This window comes from Lytechinus variegatus, chromosome 7, assembly GCF_018143015.1.
Source record: "Lytechinus variegatus isolate NC3 chromosome 7, Lvar_3.0, whole genome shotgun sequence".
Classification (NCBI taxonomy): domain Eukaryota; kingdom Metazoa; phylum Echinodermata; class Echinoidea; order Temnopleuroida; family Toxopneustidae; genus Lytechinus; species Lytechinus variegatus.
Window position 1 is genome coordinate 9,891,871 of NC_054746.1, and position 21,251 is coordinate 9,913,121.

A 21,251-nucleotide genomic window follows, 5' to 3' on the forward strand; every position below is an offset into this window, starting at 1 on the left:
AATTTCATGGTCGAAAACTCTGGAATAAAGTGTGGGGATGCGTTCAAAGCAAAGAAAAAGAGGTATAGAAACCACGCATGTTCCCAGCATCATCACTTCAAAATCCATTCTCCCAAGGTCACGTACAAAGTGAGTCACGGAGGGCCTTGAGCGTTTTACCTTGGTCGACAAAGAATTAATCATGGCCCTTTCGTCTAGCCTTCCAGTCTCATGAATTCTGACATTTGCAGGTGTATTTTATGATCCTATTCTATATTGGTATTTGATTTGGAGAAAGATTCCTATTCTGCTGCATTGTCTGCGTGTGCAGACTTTACCTTGGATGTTTGGTTGGAGTAGGGGTGGAAAGTTGTAAATTATATACATGTAATTCGTATTTGTAAAAATCTTGTATTGGTCCTTTTAAATTAGTCCTGCTCTACATGACAAGCTGACAAGGCAATATTATGCGACAATTATTCTTTATTTATAACTACCTCACCTTGGGAAAAATATATTTGACAGCTTGATCTATTTCATTATATCTGCCTATAAAATAATACAAACATACATATGCAATCTTATGTACAGTGTCTACAAGAATTATTTGTACACTTTACATTAAAAACACTGAAAAATGAGTGGATGGAATATGATAAAAGTGAAAAATTTGTTACCTAGCTTTCATAAACTCAATGAATAATTTATCATATTAAAGTGAAAAGTATAGTCTTTGTTTTCCATCTAGTAGCAAATTGTTATTAGTCACGCATGAATGATTATTATTCAGTAAGTATGAAAATGCATATTTTCATGTTTGTAATCATTGAAGCGTAACTCAATTCTTCAATGATCTTGACTTATTTCTTGTTTTTTCTGAGAAATGAGATGACATGCTTTCATTTCATATAAAATTCAAAATACAGATCCGTTTCACCTGTTTCGTTTATTTTGACAGAAAATGAAATATTGAAAATGAATCTTATTACACACATTACCCTCACAACTCAGATCAGTCAGAGAAAATCACAAAGCTTTTCATGAAATGCTGCCCTGATCAAGCATTCAAAATATGACTAATTTTGATAGCTTTGAAATGATGTCAAGAAAATACACATCATAATTGCCATTTTGATGATGTTATAAGGAAAAGGGAACATCGATTATCGTTAAGGAACACCAACTCCCAAATTAGTGTTTAAGGATCACTTTAATATCATAGTTTATTGGAGACACATACTAGTGCATTTACCTTATTTCATTCCCATGGAAATCACTTGTACTTCTGACTGGACATTATTTCAATAAACAGTGTCTACAAAGCAGTGTAAAGAAAAAAAGACAAGCTGTCCATGGGGACCAATTGAGAGTTTTCATCATTATATTGTGCTCAGTCCAAATGAGTATTTGATGATAGACAGAATAAAGAATGAAGCAGTTATTATGTCTATTTTCTCTGTGTCTGTCTGTCTTTCCCTGTCTCTTTCTTCCCTTTTTTCTCTGTCTCTCACTTGGTTTCTCTTACTCTCCCTCTCTTGTCTGTCTGTCTGTCTGTCTCCGTCTGTCCCTCTCTCATTTCCCTGTCTCTTTCAGTCTATTAGTCTATCTTTCTCTATTTGTATCAGTCTATCTCCCTCTCTATGTCCATTTTTTGTCCCCCCATCTCTCTCTCTCTCTCTCTGTGTCTCCCATCACTTTCTGTGTTCCTCTGTCTCTGTTGCTCTGTCATCTCTCTGGACCTCTCTGTGGACTCCTTTCATCCATGCCTTCACCGTCTCTGTGCCCTTCTCACTCTCTAACGTCTCTTTCATAGATTTGCCTGTACTCAGAGGTAGGCCCTTGAATAGTGTTTAATTGAGTGGCTTTTAATGAATGTTTTCTCCCTGTTCACACTAACCCTCAACCTGTCTCTTGGTACTCTTCTTCATCCTGTCTCGTCTCCTATTCTTGTCTCCCAGCGTTTTTTTGAGTCGTCTCTTGTTACACCGACTGTCTTTTGCCATTTTCTATAGTGATGTATTTGGTCTTATATGTGTGTGTGTGTATTTGAGTTTTGTCAGACGTGTATCAATCAGATATGATTATTTACGTCTGGGACCGACCTTTAACATCACCATCCGAAAGACGTGACCAGGGCTTGAACCTCAAACCTAGCTCTGCATCAATTTGTAACTTCCCCATGTCACAGCTTGTTTTACAGGTGCACGCCACAACGCCCAGTATTTTCAACATTCATATGTAGTTAGAGAAGAGAAAAAGGTTGGTGGTGAAAGAGGGCATCTCATATCTTGCATAATTATAATTCTTATCCACACGACTTGATTTGTATTAAAGGTCTTGCTCCAAATTTTTATAATGCGGAGTGAAAATACAATATAAAAACTAATACATTTGGTAAAACTTACAATGGTGCTTTTATTGATATGCCATTGACAATTTTTTTGAATAGATAAAATTCTTCATGAATACAATTAGAGTTTTTTTGGGGTTGTTGCTGTGATCTTTAGTAGATGTTAAAGTAGCAAAAAAATGTCATATTGTGCTTTTACATAGTTTGCTTTCATATTAATTAAATCTAAATGAATTCTAAGAATTATCATATTCACATGTAGGTGTGTTATAATTAAAAATCTTACCCTTTCAAGGAGAGATATCATGCCCCCCTTAAAAAACCCACCCCCAAACAAAGATTCAACTTGCTTGAGAGACACGATTCTCTGTCAAATGTCAAAGCCATATTTATTCATTTTACTTTTTCTTATCTAAGAATAAGAATGTTCTTTTCCTTTTAATATAAGGATTTGTCATCCCATCTATTTGACTGAATTTAATATCAACTGAAGAATGGTTTCCCATCGGTACGGGAGGCCCTCGTGAGCAGGTATTAGAATTGATGTCTCCCTGATAGCCGTAATTAAGTCCAATAAATCATCTTTACTAAAAGCTATTTTCAGACGAGGCAGTTTTGCTATATATTAAGGACTGATAATATCGGGTGATGAGTAAAGGAAAGGACAAATTATGGAGAGATGGAAAGATTGATTGATTTGATTGGAGTGAGAAAGAGGGATGGAGGGAAAGGTGGAATAAGGAAAAAATGTATATATAAAGCAAGGTATACAAGGAAAGGGACAAGATGTTGTATATGTATGACATGTCATGGATAGATGGTGATCAAATTTGATGTGTAAACACCATAGTTCCTGATCTTCTGTGACACATCCCTTGAGAGGCACCAGATCTTATTCTAGCCCTCCAAATGAAACATTTGCAGATTCAGCAATCTCCATCCACCTCTTCAGGATGTATCCTTTATTCTGAGCTGTGCTGCGATGGGCACTTCTGCAAACTCAGTCCCCAGCGGAAGGCACGTACGTAAACATCCCCCACGAGCATTTGAATTTGCACAAGATATTCATGAGCCGGGTTTAGGAACAGGCCTCATTGTATAATGTGAGCCCGAAAGATGTGATCCAAGCGGCCTTCGGGACGAGGAGTATTTTTGACTCACTTTGTAAATAATTCACAGTGATGCCTGTCCTGTGCGCGGTCTATTCATAGTAGAGGTCGTGGAGTGTATGCCTAGACCCTGAATACCATACTGTACCTTGACAGCGAAGACTGCATTGCACCTACGTCACAGCGGGATTTCGCAGGAAATGGCTGTTTTAGGGTTAGATGGAGCAAATGACAATTGTATTCAAAGTGAAGATGGAATAATGGATGTGTTTACCCCTTAAACGGATAACTGCATTATCAAAAATAGTTCTTGGCCATGATATATTTCAATTTTTATCTTATTTTCAAGACCGAATCTCTTTATTTTCTTCAAATAGTCCAATGCTCCCTTCGATGTGCTATTTTCAGTGATAAATTATTCCAAATTTTTGTTCGTATATTTCCTTCAAGGTTGTAATGGACGTGATTTGTTTCTGTCTGAAATTCAATTCTGCTAAGGCGTTAACCCCGGCTAAGCAATTAGTATGGGGTTAAGAAAGACAGTGTGAATAAAAAAAAGATGATATGGGGTTAAGGATAGTCCGGGGTTAAGGATAGTATGGGGTTTAGGAAATGCAGTGTGAAAAGCATAAAAGAGTGTCAATTCAACATCTGGATTTTCACTTCGGCAGTTTACACACTTCAGTCCACATGGTTAATGGCTGTGAAATTTTACCGCTGATGAAGTGGTGACTAAAAGAAATGATATTGTATACAAGAATTGGGAATGTATGCACTTCTCCATATCAACCAAATCATGCATGTACAAAATCAACCTTGATCTTTTAATAATGTAACCCTCTAGGCAGCTTATACTACTGATGTACATGTGGACTATTGAGAAATAAATTTTATTGCTCCAGTTCTGAATCTTTAACAAAGTTAAACCTTATAAAAGCAAATATCAATGAATACAAATTGGTATTTAAAAGATGGGACGCCCTTGGGTACCGGGATATTATTTCAAGTAATGGGGTCATTGTGCGATTATTGGCGTCATTGAAACTTGGAGATACCTCTGTAGTCCCCCATTACCTCTCAAAACTATACACCATTTTCATTTTGATCTTGCTAGATAATTTCTTGGGCTTGATGAGCTCTGCTGGGTAGGATGATAGGATGAATGGTGTCACTCCCGATTAGACTCTCCCCGGCTCTCTAAACCCCTCTAAGATCCCCCCTCAAATCCCTGTCTGATGACGAGTGGTGGGGTTCTGATGTCATGCATAGAGTTAGTGCCTGTTTCACAAAGCTTGACAGTTATGGATCCAGATGGGGGTGCAAGGGACACTCGCCTCTTCTGTATTTTGAGGAACTTTCATTAAACATTTCAATGCTGAATATAAGAAAATTGTCATTTGCAGGCGTCTATTTTTAGATTTGTTCTGTGCAGCCCCTCTTTTTCATTACCCTAAATTTGTTACTGTTGTTGTTATTTATTGATAAATGTTACAATTCTATAACAAATTTGATTTTGATCAATCAGACGTCATTTTAGTACTTGTTGTTCGTAATAGTTACAAGTAAATTCAAATGTCAAATAGGCCCTCAGATGTTACTGATAACATCTAGCTCAGTACTACCTGTCGCATGGGGCTGAGGATTGGTGACCCAGTCTTCTACTAGTCAAAGACAAGAATGAAATCACATTACAGCACCAGGGCTCAAGCCCCTGCTTCATATTGAATTAGTAGTAGTATTGATGCAGTAGTAGTATCTTGTTTAAACACCAATCTCGGAGATGGTGTTCCCCATTCGCTCCCATGGGAGCATTTCATGAAACAAATAGTCGGTGATGTTCACTGATTATTGTTATAAGCTACTGAAATCCTTGCATCTGATTGGCTCAGAATAAGTCACCCATCAAGATATCTCCATTGATTTCCTATGATTACCCATTTCCTGTCATTGGTCCTTCTCTCATTTATAAGCTACTATTTTTGTGTCTGGTTGGGTCAGAACTAATAAGGAAGTGAATTGTTGTAAGCTACTGAAATCCTTGAATCTGATTGGTTCAGAACTAATTAGTCAGTGAAAAATCAAAGACAAGGTGCTTCATGTAACGCTCCCCAATAACAACATCCACAATGATTCATCTACACTGATTCTCCTATGCAATCTCTAGTCTGCTGTGCAAACCCTTCACTCGAGTAAAGGGTCTGAATTGCAGCCTACTCATGCCTTGTGTACTGAACGCTCAGGAACCGAAACAGCAAGTTTTGTATGTGCTAGTCTTTGCGTGGAGACACACTTGTTGATCAAAGTTTCAATCAGGGTCTGTGCCTGCAGACTATGCAATCCCCATAACACTATCCCCAATGACTCTCCCATGGTCTCGATACCCCCCCCCCCCCCCCCCCATCATGGGTGCCTCCATCATCGCCATTATCTGACGGATTTAATGGATAGATGAGTCACTTGATCCACTTTGTATGATGAATGGACTTGTTGACGGAACTTGTGTGTGTGTTGGACAGATATTTTCTGGGGCATATTGATCCGCAGCACATTTTACGGCCATGCCAGGAGCTTGAAACTGCACAAACATAGTAATTGGAAGTATAATATGATGAAGGATGCATTCATACTATTATTTTATCTTGTGTGCGTTTTTATTTACTATACCAAAACTGTTTTTGTAGAATTTTTTTTTTCAATCCAAGAAATCATTTCTGATTTAATTTCCTTTACTGATGCTTGAGAGCAATACCTTAAATGATGCAGAAGACATCATGAAAAAATTACCATATTATTTTATCGTCTTGTAAATATTTATAAATTTTTACGCTGATTTTTTTCTCTGACAGTCATCTTCATTAAAGTCTTTCTTTTTTTTACCTTTAAGCTTAGGATTTCTTCTCAGTAGCTCTTAGATTGTATTATAAGATTATTTTTATTGTTGTCTATTTCCATGTTTGTAGTCTGACTAATCTCAGTCACCTTCATTGGTCTCTTGTCTGTACAGTTGTCTGCATTTCCTTTTGATTTCTTTTCTCCTTTTAAGCAAGTACATCAGGTACAATCAAGTTTTGATAATTGTATAATTACATTAACCTTTTAGAGTCCATCAATCTCTGTTCCTTTCTCACCCAGACATACACACTCCTACATGCACTTCCAGCTCCCCTCTCCAATCAAAAAAACACACATGCACTTCCACCCCGTGCTCTCTGGCATACACTCCCACATGCACTTCCACCACCCCAGTCCCTACTGCCAGACATCTCTTTCCAGACATACACACACCCAAATGCGTTTCCCCAAATCCCCTTTTCCAAGACATACATGCACCCACACACACTTCCAACCCCCCTTCTTCCCAGACGTACACACACCCACATGCACTTCCGCCAACCCCCCTCCCACAAATACACACTCTTAGATGCACCCCCCCTCTGCTCCCAAACACACAGACTATACCAAATGCACTTCCACACCACCCTCAGTTCCTAGACCAAATGCACTACCTAATAGACTACTACCACCACCACCCTCGGCTCCTCGACCAAATACACTACCAAATGCACTTGACCAGCTCCCCCTCCCTCCACTGCCAAATGACCTATTCACCCCATCTTCCACCATCTTCATCTCTCCCCTCTCCTCTTTCATCCTCCTAACCCATTAAGATATCACCTGATGCCTTGCTCGCGTACAAACAAGTGGCTGGATGCAGAGATAAACATCGCCGTCTATGACCCCCTTTCTTCTCCTCAACCCCACTCCAACCGTATCGGCGCACATTCCAAAGATAAACGAGATAAATGCACCTTCTTATCCATCCCGCATAAGAAATGCATGTCTAAGACCCGTCTCCAAAAGGCGGTGTGCCTCGGGGCATGTAGCTGAATCAAACTTGAAAATAAATTGCATGAATAGGCTACAGCAGGAAGGAATTCATTTGAAATTGGTATGGATGTATCAACAAATGCAGCAATGCAGGCCTTGCCCCAATGCATATGTGTTATGCATAATATGCTGGAAATGGATGTTTCTAATCTAATTGTAAAGGATTTGGGTAGTGGTTGCATTGTCAACTAGGAACATTGGAAAGATGAATTAGGTTTAGTATTAGATTTATGCGTTTGGCTTAGGCACAGATATTTGGCGAGAGTGCTTGTCAAAGCAATGTTCATGGAATGAAAATAGTATGATGTTGTTATTTCTTAAATTCCTTTTATTTTTATTTAGTTCAGTAAAGAGTTAAAATCATTATTCATTAACATTAATGTAAAGTAGATCTGTATTGTAGTATATGCCATTTGTTCCCTTCTTGTTAGCATTTCATCCTTCGTAAAAGAATCTAAAAATAGATGTAAAAGAAGTATTAGAATTATAAACCAGACTCTTGAATGAGAGAGGATTGTTTGTGATTGTAATTGACCTTGATTGAAAACATATATTTATGTAAGGGGCCTGGTGCATAGACCTTTTTACCTGGGAAAACTCAGGTTGTTTTACCAGATGTTTTGCCCTGTGTTTAAGTCAATGGCAGAAATCAGACTAACCTTAGCTTTCAGTTTTTACCAGAGTTTTCTCAGGTAAAAAGTTTTATGAAACAGACCCCTGGTGCACTTAGACCATTGTAATGCTGATCCTGCTCAATAATGATCTAAAGTAGATGAAGAAGTAGTAAGGGGAATCATAAAGAAGACTTTTGAATGACTCAGGGTTTAATTGTTTATGATTGTGAATGTTGACAATGTAGTAAAATAGATCTATTTCTGATGCCCTTTGTCCCTTGCTATAATGCATTTAAATAGATCTATATCTGATGCCCTTTGACCCGTCTTAATCTTAGATGATCTAAGGTAGATGTTAAAGAAGTCCAGGGGCCCATTTCATAAAGGACGTACAACTGTTGTAACTTTGACATTATGGCAACTACCATGGAAACCTTGATTCTGATTGGCTGCTGAGTCTGTTACCATGGTAGTTGCCATTGTAACAAAGTTACAACAGTTGCAAGTCCTTTATGAAACGGGCCCCAGATAATTCTAAATCCAACTTCCAAATAACATATTAATGTAAATGACAATTATATCATTACATATAAATTCATGCAGATTTACAGTTGTGCACAAAATTGCTCAAATGCAGACAACAGCACTTCAGCTACTGGCTGAGCCCAGAGAAACAAACTTTAGTTTATTGAATATAACATGTCATCACCTGACATCACAATTGAATGTCTAGAACATGACAGATTTTGGATGCTTTAAATTTCTTCAATTTCCGGTGTGGTTCAAAGCTTATGAGCACCACTGTATATCTTGTGCCCTTAGACCCTTGCTAAAGCAAACCTCATTCTAAGATCTTACACAGCAAAAACTGTGGTGTTAACCGATGTACATAGAGGACCACACCAGTTATTTTACACCGGCGTTCATTTGGTGGTGTTAGTTTTACACCTATAGGTGTTATTACAACACCTTTGGTTGTCATATTTACACTCTTTGGTGTTATGTTCAATCTTTAGGGTGTAATTTTAACACAGTCTCAGGGTGTGGTCCTCTATTAACGCCAATTGGTGTCAGTTTTAACACCACAGTTTTTACAGTGAAGGTAGATGTCAAAATAGTGAGGTAGATCAGCCTTCATGTTTGTAATTTCGTGGAGCTCATTACATCGCTCTCATTATTTTTTTGAGGAGTTCAAATCAAATCAATTCAATACAATACATGTTAAATTGTAGATTTTTCTTAATATATATGCAATAGCTGTGTAGCTATTAATTAATCTGTGGTGAAACTAGGTAAATATTGTAGTCCCACATGTAGACTTCCATGGTGTTGCCATTAAAATCTACAAATATGGGACTACAATGTTTACGGAGTTTAAATTCAAATCAGATTCAGGAAAGAGGTGTATATTCTTCAATTTTCTGATAGTTTTCAACTAAATCAAAACAATTTCAAGGAATTATGGAGAATAGATGGCCATTTCATGGATTTAAAGATGTAAAATGTAAGATTTTAGCTCCTCAAAAATGAAGGTCTGATAGATGTCAAAATAGCGAGGAAAATTCTTATACCCTTTCTAATGCCAACCTCATTCTAAAATCTTGGGTAGATGTTAAGATAGTGAGGTAAATTCTATCCTAGATTCATTGATTACTTGGTGATAAAATTGCTCTGTTTACTTTTAAACCTCTATTGATCACTTCCTTAAAGGAATTTCGCCTTTTTCCCTTTTGTCTTTATTATTTGAATATCACTGATAGACAAACTTGTAACAACAATTCAGTATATGACTTGCAAGTACACATTTGTATTTCTTAGCTTTATTTCATTTTATGATGAAAAATCGATATCAGAGTTTAGATAAATGACAGTTTTCATGACAAACAAGGAAAATAAGATGAAACAATTTTTGCGGAACTGTAGACTGATAACAATAATTCATATTTGTTTGTGTACATCCAAGGACATATGCCAATGATGCTACCTTCCCAATTTAACCTACATACATAAACAACATAGTGAAGCATGTATCATTGATATTGTGATAACCTATCCTGTATCATTACTGTAGTATGAGAAAAGACTGATTTATAGTAGCTGGCAGAGAGTGGTTCAGTGTCAGGTCATAGTACTCTATTATGATCTTGGGTTCATTTGAGGGTCATTCGATGTTACAATCACACCAACGAAAGCGACTCCAGAATGTCCAATTATATGTCATTAACAATAATGCCATAGCTTTAATCAGACTGAAGTCGATTTATTTGGTGTGACTGGCATTGTGGGAGTGTGATAAGAGTATAATTTTTTGGTTCAATTCTCAAAGTTTGATAACGGATGTGCGGCCTTCTATTCAGATGTTAATCATAGAAGTTTATAGTTTACCTGCATCCTAAAGAGAAGCTAGTAAAAAAAAAATAGATCAGTTGTTGCCTTGATACAGCATTTATTATTCTTAATTTATCCTAACCAGACTCTTAAGAATTTGTATTTTGTAAAAAGGTATTTTCTCTCCTCTCATATAAGTTTGTCTCCTTAAAAACAACCTGAAGAGTATTGTAATTAGGAATACTTTAATATTGCAGTGTCCTATTTAATTGTATTTGTATATTTCCAAACATATTGATAAATTTAGCAGTAATGATAATAAATATATATATTCTGTTGCATATAAAACTTATTCAATTATTTAATCCTCATTATGGAATGTGAATGGAAAATATTAAGATGAATGTGACTTTTCAATGAACTTGTCTACATAATGATGCTTTTGAAATTAGCAATCAATTGGGAAAGTCAGTCCCAAGGATGTCATTATCTTAATGGGCAAAATTTGGTAATGGATATTACTTTTAACTGCAACATTCAAGATGAGTAAATGTGAAAAGTTGATTTTGTGATAACATTTGTAGTTTGTATTTTGTTTTTAAAAATAGTGAGCAGACTTGTACAGGAGGTCCAAGCTATGAAAACAGCAAAAATTTGCCTTGAATATTATTTCTATGTTCGGAGCTGGAAACCAATGTATCAATACGCAATGTGAGTCGCGCGGAGCTCCTAATGTGATGGATCGTATGTGATTCGTCTGTCATGGTCGCATCTCGCAAACCCATCCCTCGGGGAATGAATGAAGTCTAGCATTTGACTGATCAGGGAAAGAGAGATGAATACAGAGGGAGAAGATCTAATGGGGGGAAAAGAGAAGAGAAGAAAAGGGGAAAGACAATTGAATGAAGAGTCTCTAGCCAAGATTCCATTTCAACTAATTGATGGATGGTAAAATGTGCCAATTGCTCCCATCGGGATTCGTGTTCCAACTCCCCTCAAATCCGCTGCCTTTTGCGATGCTTCTACTACGATCATGAGATATCCATGATAAGACGAAGCTTAACCCCTTGTGTATCCATTCTTTATGTGTGTAATCACAGCCTTGGAACATTTTGTATGAAAGGGAATACTGTGATTGACCTGTAACTTATTCATGTCCATTTCTTAAAAGAGAGAGAGAGAGAAAAGGAGGATTTCTTTGGCCTTATTCAGTATAAAGACTACATGAAAATATCATTGGGGCAGTTTCACAAAACCGTTATCCATGACCTTACACATGACTGATGACCTTGTGCTAAGATGTATCCCTATGTGGCTGACTAAGTAGCCAAGAACATGTTCCAGTGGTGTGTATAGGCATATGTAGCAGACAAAAGAAATCTTTATGAAATGCGACCATTGGGCCCGTTTGATGAAGCTGTGCGAAAGTTATGCATGACTTTATGAACAATCAATGAACCCCTCTTGTGCTAAGTGATACCCACCAAATGTTTATTGGTGTTGATTTAGCTCCCAAGAAATGGTCACCATTCATTTGTAAAGTCACTTGTAACTTACGCAAAGCTTTATGTAACACAACCCAGGAGCATTAGCTTTTGCTAAGACAAGACTCAAGCAGGAAGAATAAGAACGATAATGATGTATTGTTTCGATTTTTCTTTTAAAACTTTTTTCGTCCATTTCTGTTCTTTGACTTTATCATTACAGATTGGAGAAAAGTCATCAGGAATTACATGAAATAAACCAGGATTTAGAGGAGAGAATTCTTGATGTCGTAAGTATATATGTCATCTTTATAGAACTGAAAGTAGCAAAACTAATCATCATAGATTAGAACTTTTAGAAGCATAATATAATACAGTGTCAACACAAAACACAATCTCTTTTGCTTTGCATGCATAATAATTCATACATACATGGCTGATATCATGAATAATTTTGATGAATGTACCAAACCAGTCTTCAGAGGGCTCAAGTTAAATGTAAGAAAGAGAAAAAAAATGTATATATGGCAACAAATACAAGAGAAGCTTAATGGCAATAAAATATAAGAATACAAAACATTAGATAGGTGTATCATCAGGTAACATATAAAAGCAGAATTGCAATTATAACCAATGGAGGTTCTGCAAAGTTCTTGAATGTAAGTAGATTACAACATTTTGGGGACAATTTCATGATGGTTCACATACCTGTGAAATCAAGTTGTTAGATCTCACAACTTGTCTGACAACAAATGTTGATGAAACACCAGCCAATTTTACAAAATTTCTTTCTTGGGCTCTGGGCTTATTCAAAAGCAACTTAAGATTTTGTCCCTACCTAATCAAGCATTAAAACATATAGAAGGACGATGCTGACAATGTTACGTGCCATCTACCTTTTCCCCTGACTTTCTGCCTCAGTGTCTCATGTGCCCGGTCTTGAAAGACGAGATGACGAAATTAGTCATCACGCCCCTGAGCGCTGAGCTGGTTAATTTTCGTCTGAATCACATCAGGGGGTTCTTTAGCCCGTGCTTGCAAAGTGCTGGCCGGTCGGCCGTTGAGAAAGTGAATTTGTTCGTCCAGTGCACAGAGCACACCCCAGGGACCTTCTACCCTGTATGATGTTATCTTAAGCAAGGATTTACTGATGCGCTGGTGAGATGAAATCTCAGAGGCTTTCATTCCACACAGGCAATATGATGGGGGGGGGGGTCGCTTAGTGTTGGTTGGGAGGTGGTGGATAAAGAGAGATGTGTTATTAAAGGTAGTGAGTTAGATGTTTAGAGATTGAGAGAGTCACAGAGAAAGACAGACAGACAGGAAGAGAGACAGAGTAATAGAAAGGTATATGAAGAGTTGTGAGATTTAGAGATGATATATTGATGAGACAAAGAAAGGGGTGAGACAGAGACAAAAAAAGAGGGGTATGGGATAGAAAGAAGATAGAGAAAATGACAGAGGGACTCAATATTTGCTTCAGAAAAGGAAAGATATGGAGACAGAAAGATAGAACTAACATTCTGACATCATCTGCAAGATATCGTCAGTGATTTTACAAACGGACTTAAACCTTGGCTGGTCTCCAAAATTTTGAGATAATCGAGTACAAATTATGAATGTTTTTCAGTCCCTCATAACTTTGCGCTTTGAAAGAAAGCAGATCAATTATTCATACCAATTTAAAGCATGCATTCTATTCTATAATATGCTTAATTTTGTCAGCAATTCATGTTCATTCTCTCAATATTTAAAAGAAGTGCATGTGTGCATTTTAGAAGTTGCTAAATTTTCCCCAAAACGGGTTTTGAACCAGTTCGTAAAATCATGTGTACCATGCACATCGATTTTTAGCATCACAAACCACGGTTTGAGCCAGTTCGTAAAATCATTCATGCTATGTGTATGAATGATAGGCACAAACCCTGCGCAAAGTACATACGTGCTACATACGCACTGCATCTAGGTCGGGTCATTGACCTGAGCGCGCCATTCCAGAGACTTTCTAATACACAAAGTATGGTTCAAACCAGTTCGTAAAATCAAAGGAGGGGGTTGAGCTGGTTTGTAAAAAAATTAAATATGCTCCTATTCTTTAGATAATACAAATTTTGATCTGAAATTTGGCAAATCAATAGAGTGAATCACGGGCTATCGGAATATGCATAAAAATGGATTTTGAAAATTTGATCGAAAATTAGGTTTGAGCCAGTTCGTAAAATCACTGACGATATATGATATTGATCGCATAGAAGAATAATGATAATAATGTTTAATTCACCCAAGGTAGCCACTTCAGTTAGGAGACTGCTCTACCAGCAGGCCCTGCATAACATAACATGTTATTTAAAACTTTTATAACTTTGCCCAAAGAGCTTAAAATGTTAGAGAAATGGTGAGTCACCATTCTCTATGCACCATGACAGAGTGATTTGATCTTTAAAGTTCCTTAAGATCCTTAACCCTGTTTATCTTCAGTCTCCATCGCTGATTGATCAACAAGTTTCTGTCGCTGGGTATGTGAGTAGATGTGCACTCTTCGCATGGCAGCCCCCGTGGATAACAACATTACAGAACGGGCAAGGGGGGAGAATGCACCCGACTGCGAAAAAACACTCTCGTGACTGAGGCGCACATCTCGTCAAGTTTAATTACCTCCCCCTGCCTATCCAATTACTGGTCTGTCTCCCTCCCTGTACACTCATTCCAGTGGAATACTCTTCTCATCATTCTCCCATAAGAGCCTGACAGGTTGCTGTCACGTGACCCTATACCCAATTATCCTCATATTTTTGAAGGAGCGACCCCTCCCTTATCTCTTTCTCCACATGCGAGGCTTGACCTTGCTCGGTGGACGAGCCGAAAATGGCCCGGGGCAAATATTTCAAGCTTGGATTTGCTCGAACACGCTCTTGAAAGACAATCGGTGTGACATATTACCCGGGCTACAGATTCGATGGCCATTAGGAAGGTCTGATAGCATCAAGATATATACGAGTAGGAACCATGTTTTTGTGGATACTATCATCTACTTGAGATTAGATGGTGTGATTTCTATGAAAGGGAAAGAAAATCATGTCCTCAAGAGATGTTCAAAGATGTGTGGTCTTGTGAAATTTCTATAGAAAGTAGCTGAGTAAAATCTTGCTATTTATCCATCTTTTGGTGAGATAACAGATCATAGAATTATTCGTGCATTCGAAGGTTGTATAAATTTATACAAAACCCAAAAGCAAGAAATAGTGAGTCTTAAGTTGATATAGAACCCTTGATATGACTTTACCTCCACCAACTCAGTTAATTATGATTGAATTATTAAGAAGTTGAAAGATACAATAGATTGATACACACAAACTGCTTGTTCCATTATAAATGCTTTATTTGATAACTGATAATTTTTAGGTACGTATCCTTGGAATATGTTTATTCCTTTGCCCTGTTCTTGCAATCCCACATTTGGTGTGAGAATAGAGGGGTGTCTCATGAAAGGTTTTATTAGTAGTTTTCGCTGACTAATTTGCTCTCGACCAATCATATGCAAGGATTTGCAGTAACAATGAAAATCACTTCCAAAAATAGAGACTACTGAATTCTAAGATTCGTGTAGACTTTTTACAGGATCATCCAGTTCTAACCTATAAGTCTCTGTCAACCACACTACCTTCTTACATTTCTTCATTATTTCAGCAACAAAGATCTACATACTCTCTTCGTTCTACTGCTACTCTTTCCTATGTAATTCCAAAGTCCAGAAAACAGGCCGGTTTCAACTCCTTTCAATCTCTTGCCCCCCCCCCCCCCCCCCGTGTTTGGAACAAACTCCCTCCATCTCTTTGAAACCTCTGTTCTCTTAACCTCTTCAAAAAACATCTCAAAACACACTTATATAACCATAAACATTTACTTGTCTTATGCAAACAACAGCGCTTTGTATCCTCTGGAAAAGGCGCTATATGAATCGAATTATTATTATTATTATTCTAGTAAGCAATTGGTTAAAGTCCATATTTTCCTTCGGGTGATCACTATTGACAGGTTTCACTGTATTTCTGAATATGTGCATTTGTTCCAAATTGGCAATGTTGGAGCCATCTTAAGATGCTCCTATCCGCTGCATCCCAGCTGCACATAATTTGCAGCTTCATAGACGGCTGGCGTGCATGAGTTGCAGGATGGCCCCAAGTTGCAATTTGCCGAGCTTGAATTCATCTACAGTGCAATTGTTTCAGGACGTACTTGATGCAGCTGTGGTTTTTTCTCTCTCTTACCCCATCACTTGTTTCCATGGCGATAAGAACTTTTTGAGTAGATGATGCTACCCACAGTCACCCCTATGAAACTGACTCCAAACCAACCAATGATACGTCATTGGGAATAATGTGATGTTTGGTCGGTCTGGTATCAGTTCTACCGGTGTGACTGTTACATTAGAAGGAAAATGCCTGAGTTTCCCTGTTATTTCGAGAGGATGGTTTTTTGTGTAAGTTGAATATGGGTTTCTGCAAAACTGAAGATATGAAATTGTAATGTCATCTTTACTTTTGCAGTTACAGTACATATCAGCTGTGAAATACATTGAGTGATTAGTTGTTGAGAGAATGGTATACACTGTAAAAACTGCGGTGTTAAAACTGACACCAATTGGTGTTAATAGAGGACCACACCCTGAGGTGTTAAAATTACACCCTATAGATTAAACATAACACCAAAGAGTGTAAATGTAACAACAAAAGGTGTTGTAATAACACCTAAAGGTGTAAAACTAACACCACCAATTTAACACCGGTGTAAAATAACTGGTGTGGTCCTCTATGTACACCGGTTAACACCACAGTTTTTGCTGTGTAGGAAAAGAGATTGTGAGTATGAAGAGTGTTATGAAGGCGATAAGATACATACAGAGAAGATGGTGAATAGGGAGGAGAAGATCAGGAGAAAATAAAAATAAATGGAAATAAGACTTGGGGGTGTTTCACAAAGATTAAGTATGGCTTAAGTAATACTTAAATACCGATGCATACATGATGTGCAACTCGCGATCTTATTGATAGACACGCATTTGTACGCGTCGTCATGACACGATCTGACCAATGCGGTCAAGCCTTTTATAATTTTGCAACTCTGTATTTAAGTGCGACTCTCAGTCATACTTAAATCTTTGTGAAACACCCCCTGCTGGATTAACTTTTAACATGCCTCATTAATCTGTACTTAGATTTTTCTTAAATAAATCTTTAAGGTGATATGAAAAAATCCTGTTTGGTGCGAATAACTGGAAATTAATCCACAGACACAATGCTATGAATGTTGTTGTCTTTGCAAAGTTTGTACAGCTAGCATTGAAGACAAAATTAATGATTACGATAAAGATACAAGCCCGTGGCCTGTTAAATAAATTGTTTATATTTGCTCCCCAGAAGCATCTCTTCTGCATAGTTGCAATGCCTTGTTGGCAACTAGTATTAATAATTTTGATATCAAAGAAGTATCAATGATCCCAATTTGTACACCCAGAATATATATTTGATCAACCTGTATGTTTGATCTGTTTGAAAAAAACCCAGGATTTACGGTTCAAATAGGCTAGGCAAGAGGGCTGAAACGTGTCTTCGTCCATCCATATCGCATCCAGACGGTGGCCTTAGATCCATGCTAAGGGATCGCTGATAACCCAAATTTGGCTCCCGATGTCTGCTCATAATCGTGTTCATTATTGATGCGCTCAAGTGCCAAACCGATTGGATTACCCCTTCTCCATTATACAGTCCACTCTTCTCTGTCACACGTTATTAGTATTCCAAACGCCCCGTCCTCAAATCGTGTTTCTGCCACCGCTCCGGGTGCTAAAGAGGGGATTAGGGCGACGGGGAAAGCGCGGTCGTTACCTGCGCATGCAGCCTTTGATTGGGGCTCGTTAAAAATAATTGCGCCGCTACCATGTTTGCATTGAATGGGCTAGTGGGTTTATTTGTCTGTCTGTTTTAATTAGATTCTATTTGGAAATGTAGATGTCTGTGATTTGCTCGAAAAGGGAATCGATTTAGTTAAAAGTGAAATTGTCATTTTTATCACTTGCTGTGCCAATCACTGATTTTAGTGTATTAAGGGGAAGGAGAATGTTTAAAAACGTTTAAAAAGGATTTTGGTACTTGGTTGAAAACCTGCTAGATCTAACGGGGAAAAAGTTCTCAAAAATGTAGGAACACTTTTTGTGTGGGAAGTTATAGATTATAAAATACATCTAGATATATTTTGTAATTGATACATGTTTTAGAAGATTCAGGTTATGGTTTTGGTATCTAGTATAGAAAAGAAATGATACTGATCAATAATGCATTTTCAAAGCATACGCATAGATGATTATAATGATATTTAGTTTTCATAATTACTTGCTAAGTGTAAAACAGATACCTTTTATCTTAATGCTCTAAACTTTAGCAGAAAATTTTCAAATAATTTTCAAAGTTTTGAGATGTCGAGTATATTATCTTTTAAGTCATGACAATAATCAAAGACCATGGCAACAGTGAAGTAGAAACACGCACATATTGGGGTGCGTTTTCATAACTAAGTGTGATAACACGGTGTTGCATATCATACATACGTACACATACATCCAGGCTCGGCTGCAGACAGGCACAGAGGACAAGTAATAAAGATTCGCTTTCATAACTGCATATTTATGATGTTTTACTCAAATGTCACGGTGCAAGTGCACCCAGACGATGGAGGCTCTGTCGGCTTGCACCCAGATATTGATCCGTGGGGCCGTTATTTCCCTAATACATGACCAATAATACACTCATGAGTCCTGTTTGCCTAACCGGGGTATACACTGCTATGAAAAAGGCTGCTTCCTGTTTGGTTTTATTGCTGATTTAGGGAATTTTACAGCTGAAAATGATTGGATAAAGGTGCCAAGGGAATTGGTTATTTTAGTTTGTGGATCTAGGAATTCAATCTTTCTCATATTTTGGTTTATGTCGGGGGGGGGGGGGAGTGAATCAGCTATTGCTGTACACATGCATGACCAAAGGTTCTTGTGAATTGTATTAATCATTTCTCAAAATGATAAATTATATGGGTATTTCCATGTGCTTTCTGTGAACATAAATCTCAACATATTTTTTTTAGAGCAAAGTGCCCCCTGATCAAAGAATTTTCATATTGCACAAAAATCAATGTTTATAATGTAACATATAATGCAAGTGAATAAATTCCAAACCAAAACTTGCTTTTCTTTATTTTTGTCTTTTTTCTTATTAAAGGACAAGTCCACCCCAACAAAAATTTGATTTGAATAAAAAGAGAAAAATTCAACAAGCATTACACTGAAAATTTCATCAAAATCGGGTGTAAAATAAGTAAGTTATGGCATGTTAAAGTTTCGCTTCATTTCACAAAACAGTTATATGCACATCTCGGTCGGTATGCAAATGAGGAACTGATGACATCACTCACTATTTCTTTTGTATTTTATTATATGAAATATTTTTATTTCCTCGTCATTGTCATGTGAAATGAAGTGTCATTCTTCCCTGAACACGTGAAATTCCATTATTTTAACATTTTGTGCTTCGGGCAAGGAGGTCCTAATCGTCAAATTCGTAAAAATTGAAATATTGTATAATTCAAACAATAAAAAACAAAAGAAATAGTGAGTGAGTGACATCATCGACTCTCTCATTTGGATGTAACTGGCTCGTTCATATAACTGTTTTGTGAAAAATAAGCGAAACTTTGAAATGTCATAACTTTCTTATATCACATCAGATTTTGATAAAATTTTTAGCATTGTGCTTGTCTGATTTTTCTCTGATTCAAATTAACATTTTTCTGAGGTGGACTTGACCTTTAAACATACTACCCTTAATTCTGATTTTAGGTGTTTTAACAGCATCACATTCAAGGGCGGCGATCGGATGGGGGGCTTTTGCCCTCTCCCCATGTTTTCACGACCAACAAAAAGAGAAAAAAGGAATATGATATCATTTATACTAGTTGTCTCACCTGCGAAGCAAAGTGAGACTATAGGCGCCGCTTTTCCGACGGCGGCGGCGTCGTCAACATCAAATCTTAACCTGAGGTTAAGTTTTTGAAATGACATCATAACTTAGAAAGTATATGGACCTAGTTAATAAAACTTTGCCATAAGGTTAATCAAGTATTACTGAACATCCTATAAGAGTTTCATGTCACATGACCAAGGTCAAAGGTCATTTAGGGTCAATGAACTTAGACCATGTTGGAGGAATCAACATCGAAATCTTAACCTGAGGTTAAGTTTTTGAAATGTCATCATAACTTCGAAAATATATGGACCTAGTTCATGAAACTTGGACATAAGGTTAATCAAGTATCACTGAACATCCTACATGAGTTTCACGTCACATGACCAAGGTCAAAGGTCATTTAGGGTCAATGAACTTTGGCCGAATTGGGGATATCTGTTGAATTACCATCATAACTTTGAAAGTTTATGGATCTGATTCATGAAACTTGTACATAAGAGTAATCAAGTATCACTGAACATCCTGTTCGAGTTTCAGGTCACATGATCAAGATCAAAGGTCATGTAAGGTCAATGAACTTTGGCCATGTTGGGGTTTTTTGTTGAGTAACCATCATATCTCTGTAAGTTTATTGGTCTAGTTCATAAAAAGTGGACATAAGAGTAACCATGTATCACTGAACATCTTGTGCGAGTTAGAGTAGTATTCAAAGTGAGCACTGCTGCTATATTGAACCGCGTGATGCAGGTGAGACGGCCAGAGGCATTCCACTTGTTTATACTAGTTGTCAAAAGCTTAAAAAAACTTGGATTTTTGTTATAAGAATGTCAAAATTTTTGCTCGCTCACAGCTTATAAATTTACGTGATACCACATATCTAGCCCCCAAATGACACTGGTTAGATCATTTCTTTTCTTTGTTTTAAGATGGTGCCCTTTTCACAAGAAAATTTGTTCTTTTTTCCCTGCCCCCCCCCCACTTTCAACTTCGCTCCGCCGCCCCTGATCTCATTCCACTAGAACATCCTTTTTAAAAACATTTTTCTGGCCGTAAATGTGTACACCAATGCCCTTCCCCTTCAATTGTATCAAGTCCTAGTTTGTATATTTATCAAAGCACACCAAATCTACATGGTATGTTTATTTCACTTAAGCAGTATTTATGGTACTACAGCATGTGTATTTGCACAATAGACCAACCGGATATTACCTTTGGGGAGGAAGGGGGGGGTGCCATGAAAAAGAAGCAATTAATTTTCCTCTGAGCCTTTCTAATCATGAATTATTCTCTCATATTCCGACAGACATGCATCCATATTCATATAAAAAAAACACACAGTCAGTTGGTATTTCAAATGCCAATTTAAACTACATCAGAGTCTGAATGAGGAAATGAGGTGTCTATAAGCTCTCAAGGTTGTTTCCAACAGTGGAATTTGTGACAGTTTTCAATTTCTGAGTCCGATCTAAAACAAAGGTAAACTAGAC

General features: G+C 37.3%; 1 protein-coding gene across 4 annotated transcripts in view; it reads left to right on the forward strand.

Moving 5' to 3' along the window:
• Positions 1-21,251, forward strand: part of LOC121418406 (pollen-specific leucine-rich repeat extensin-like protein 1) — an 82,747-nt gene that overhangs the window by 26,218 nt on the left and 35,278 nt on the right. For all 4 annotated transcript variants that reach the window (XM_041612249.1, XM_041612247.1, XM_041612248.1 and 1 more), the window contains one exon: positions 11,976-12,042. In XM_041612249.1, coding sequence (XP_041468183.1) covers positions 11,976-12,042 — 67 coding nt within the window. The remainder of the gene's footprint in view (positions 1-11,975; positions 12,043-21,251) is intronic.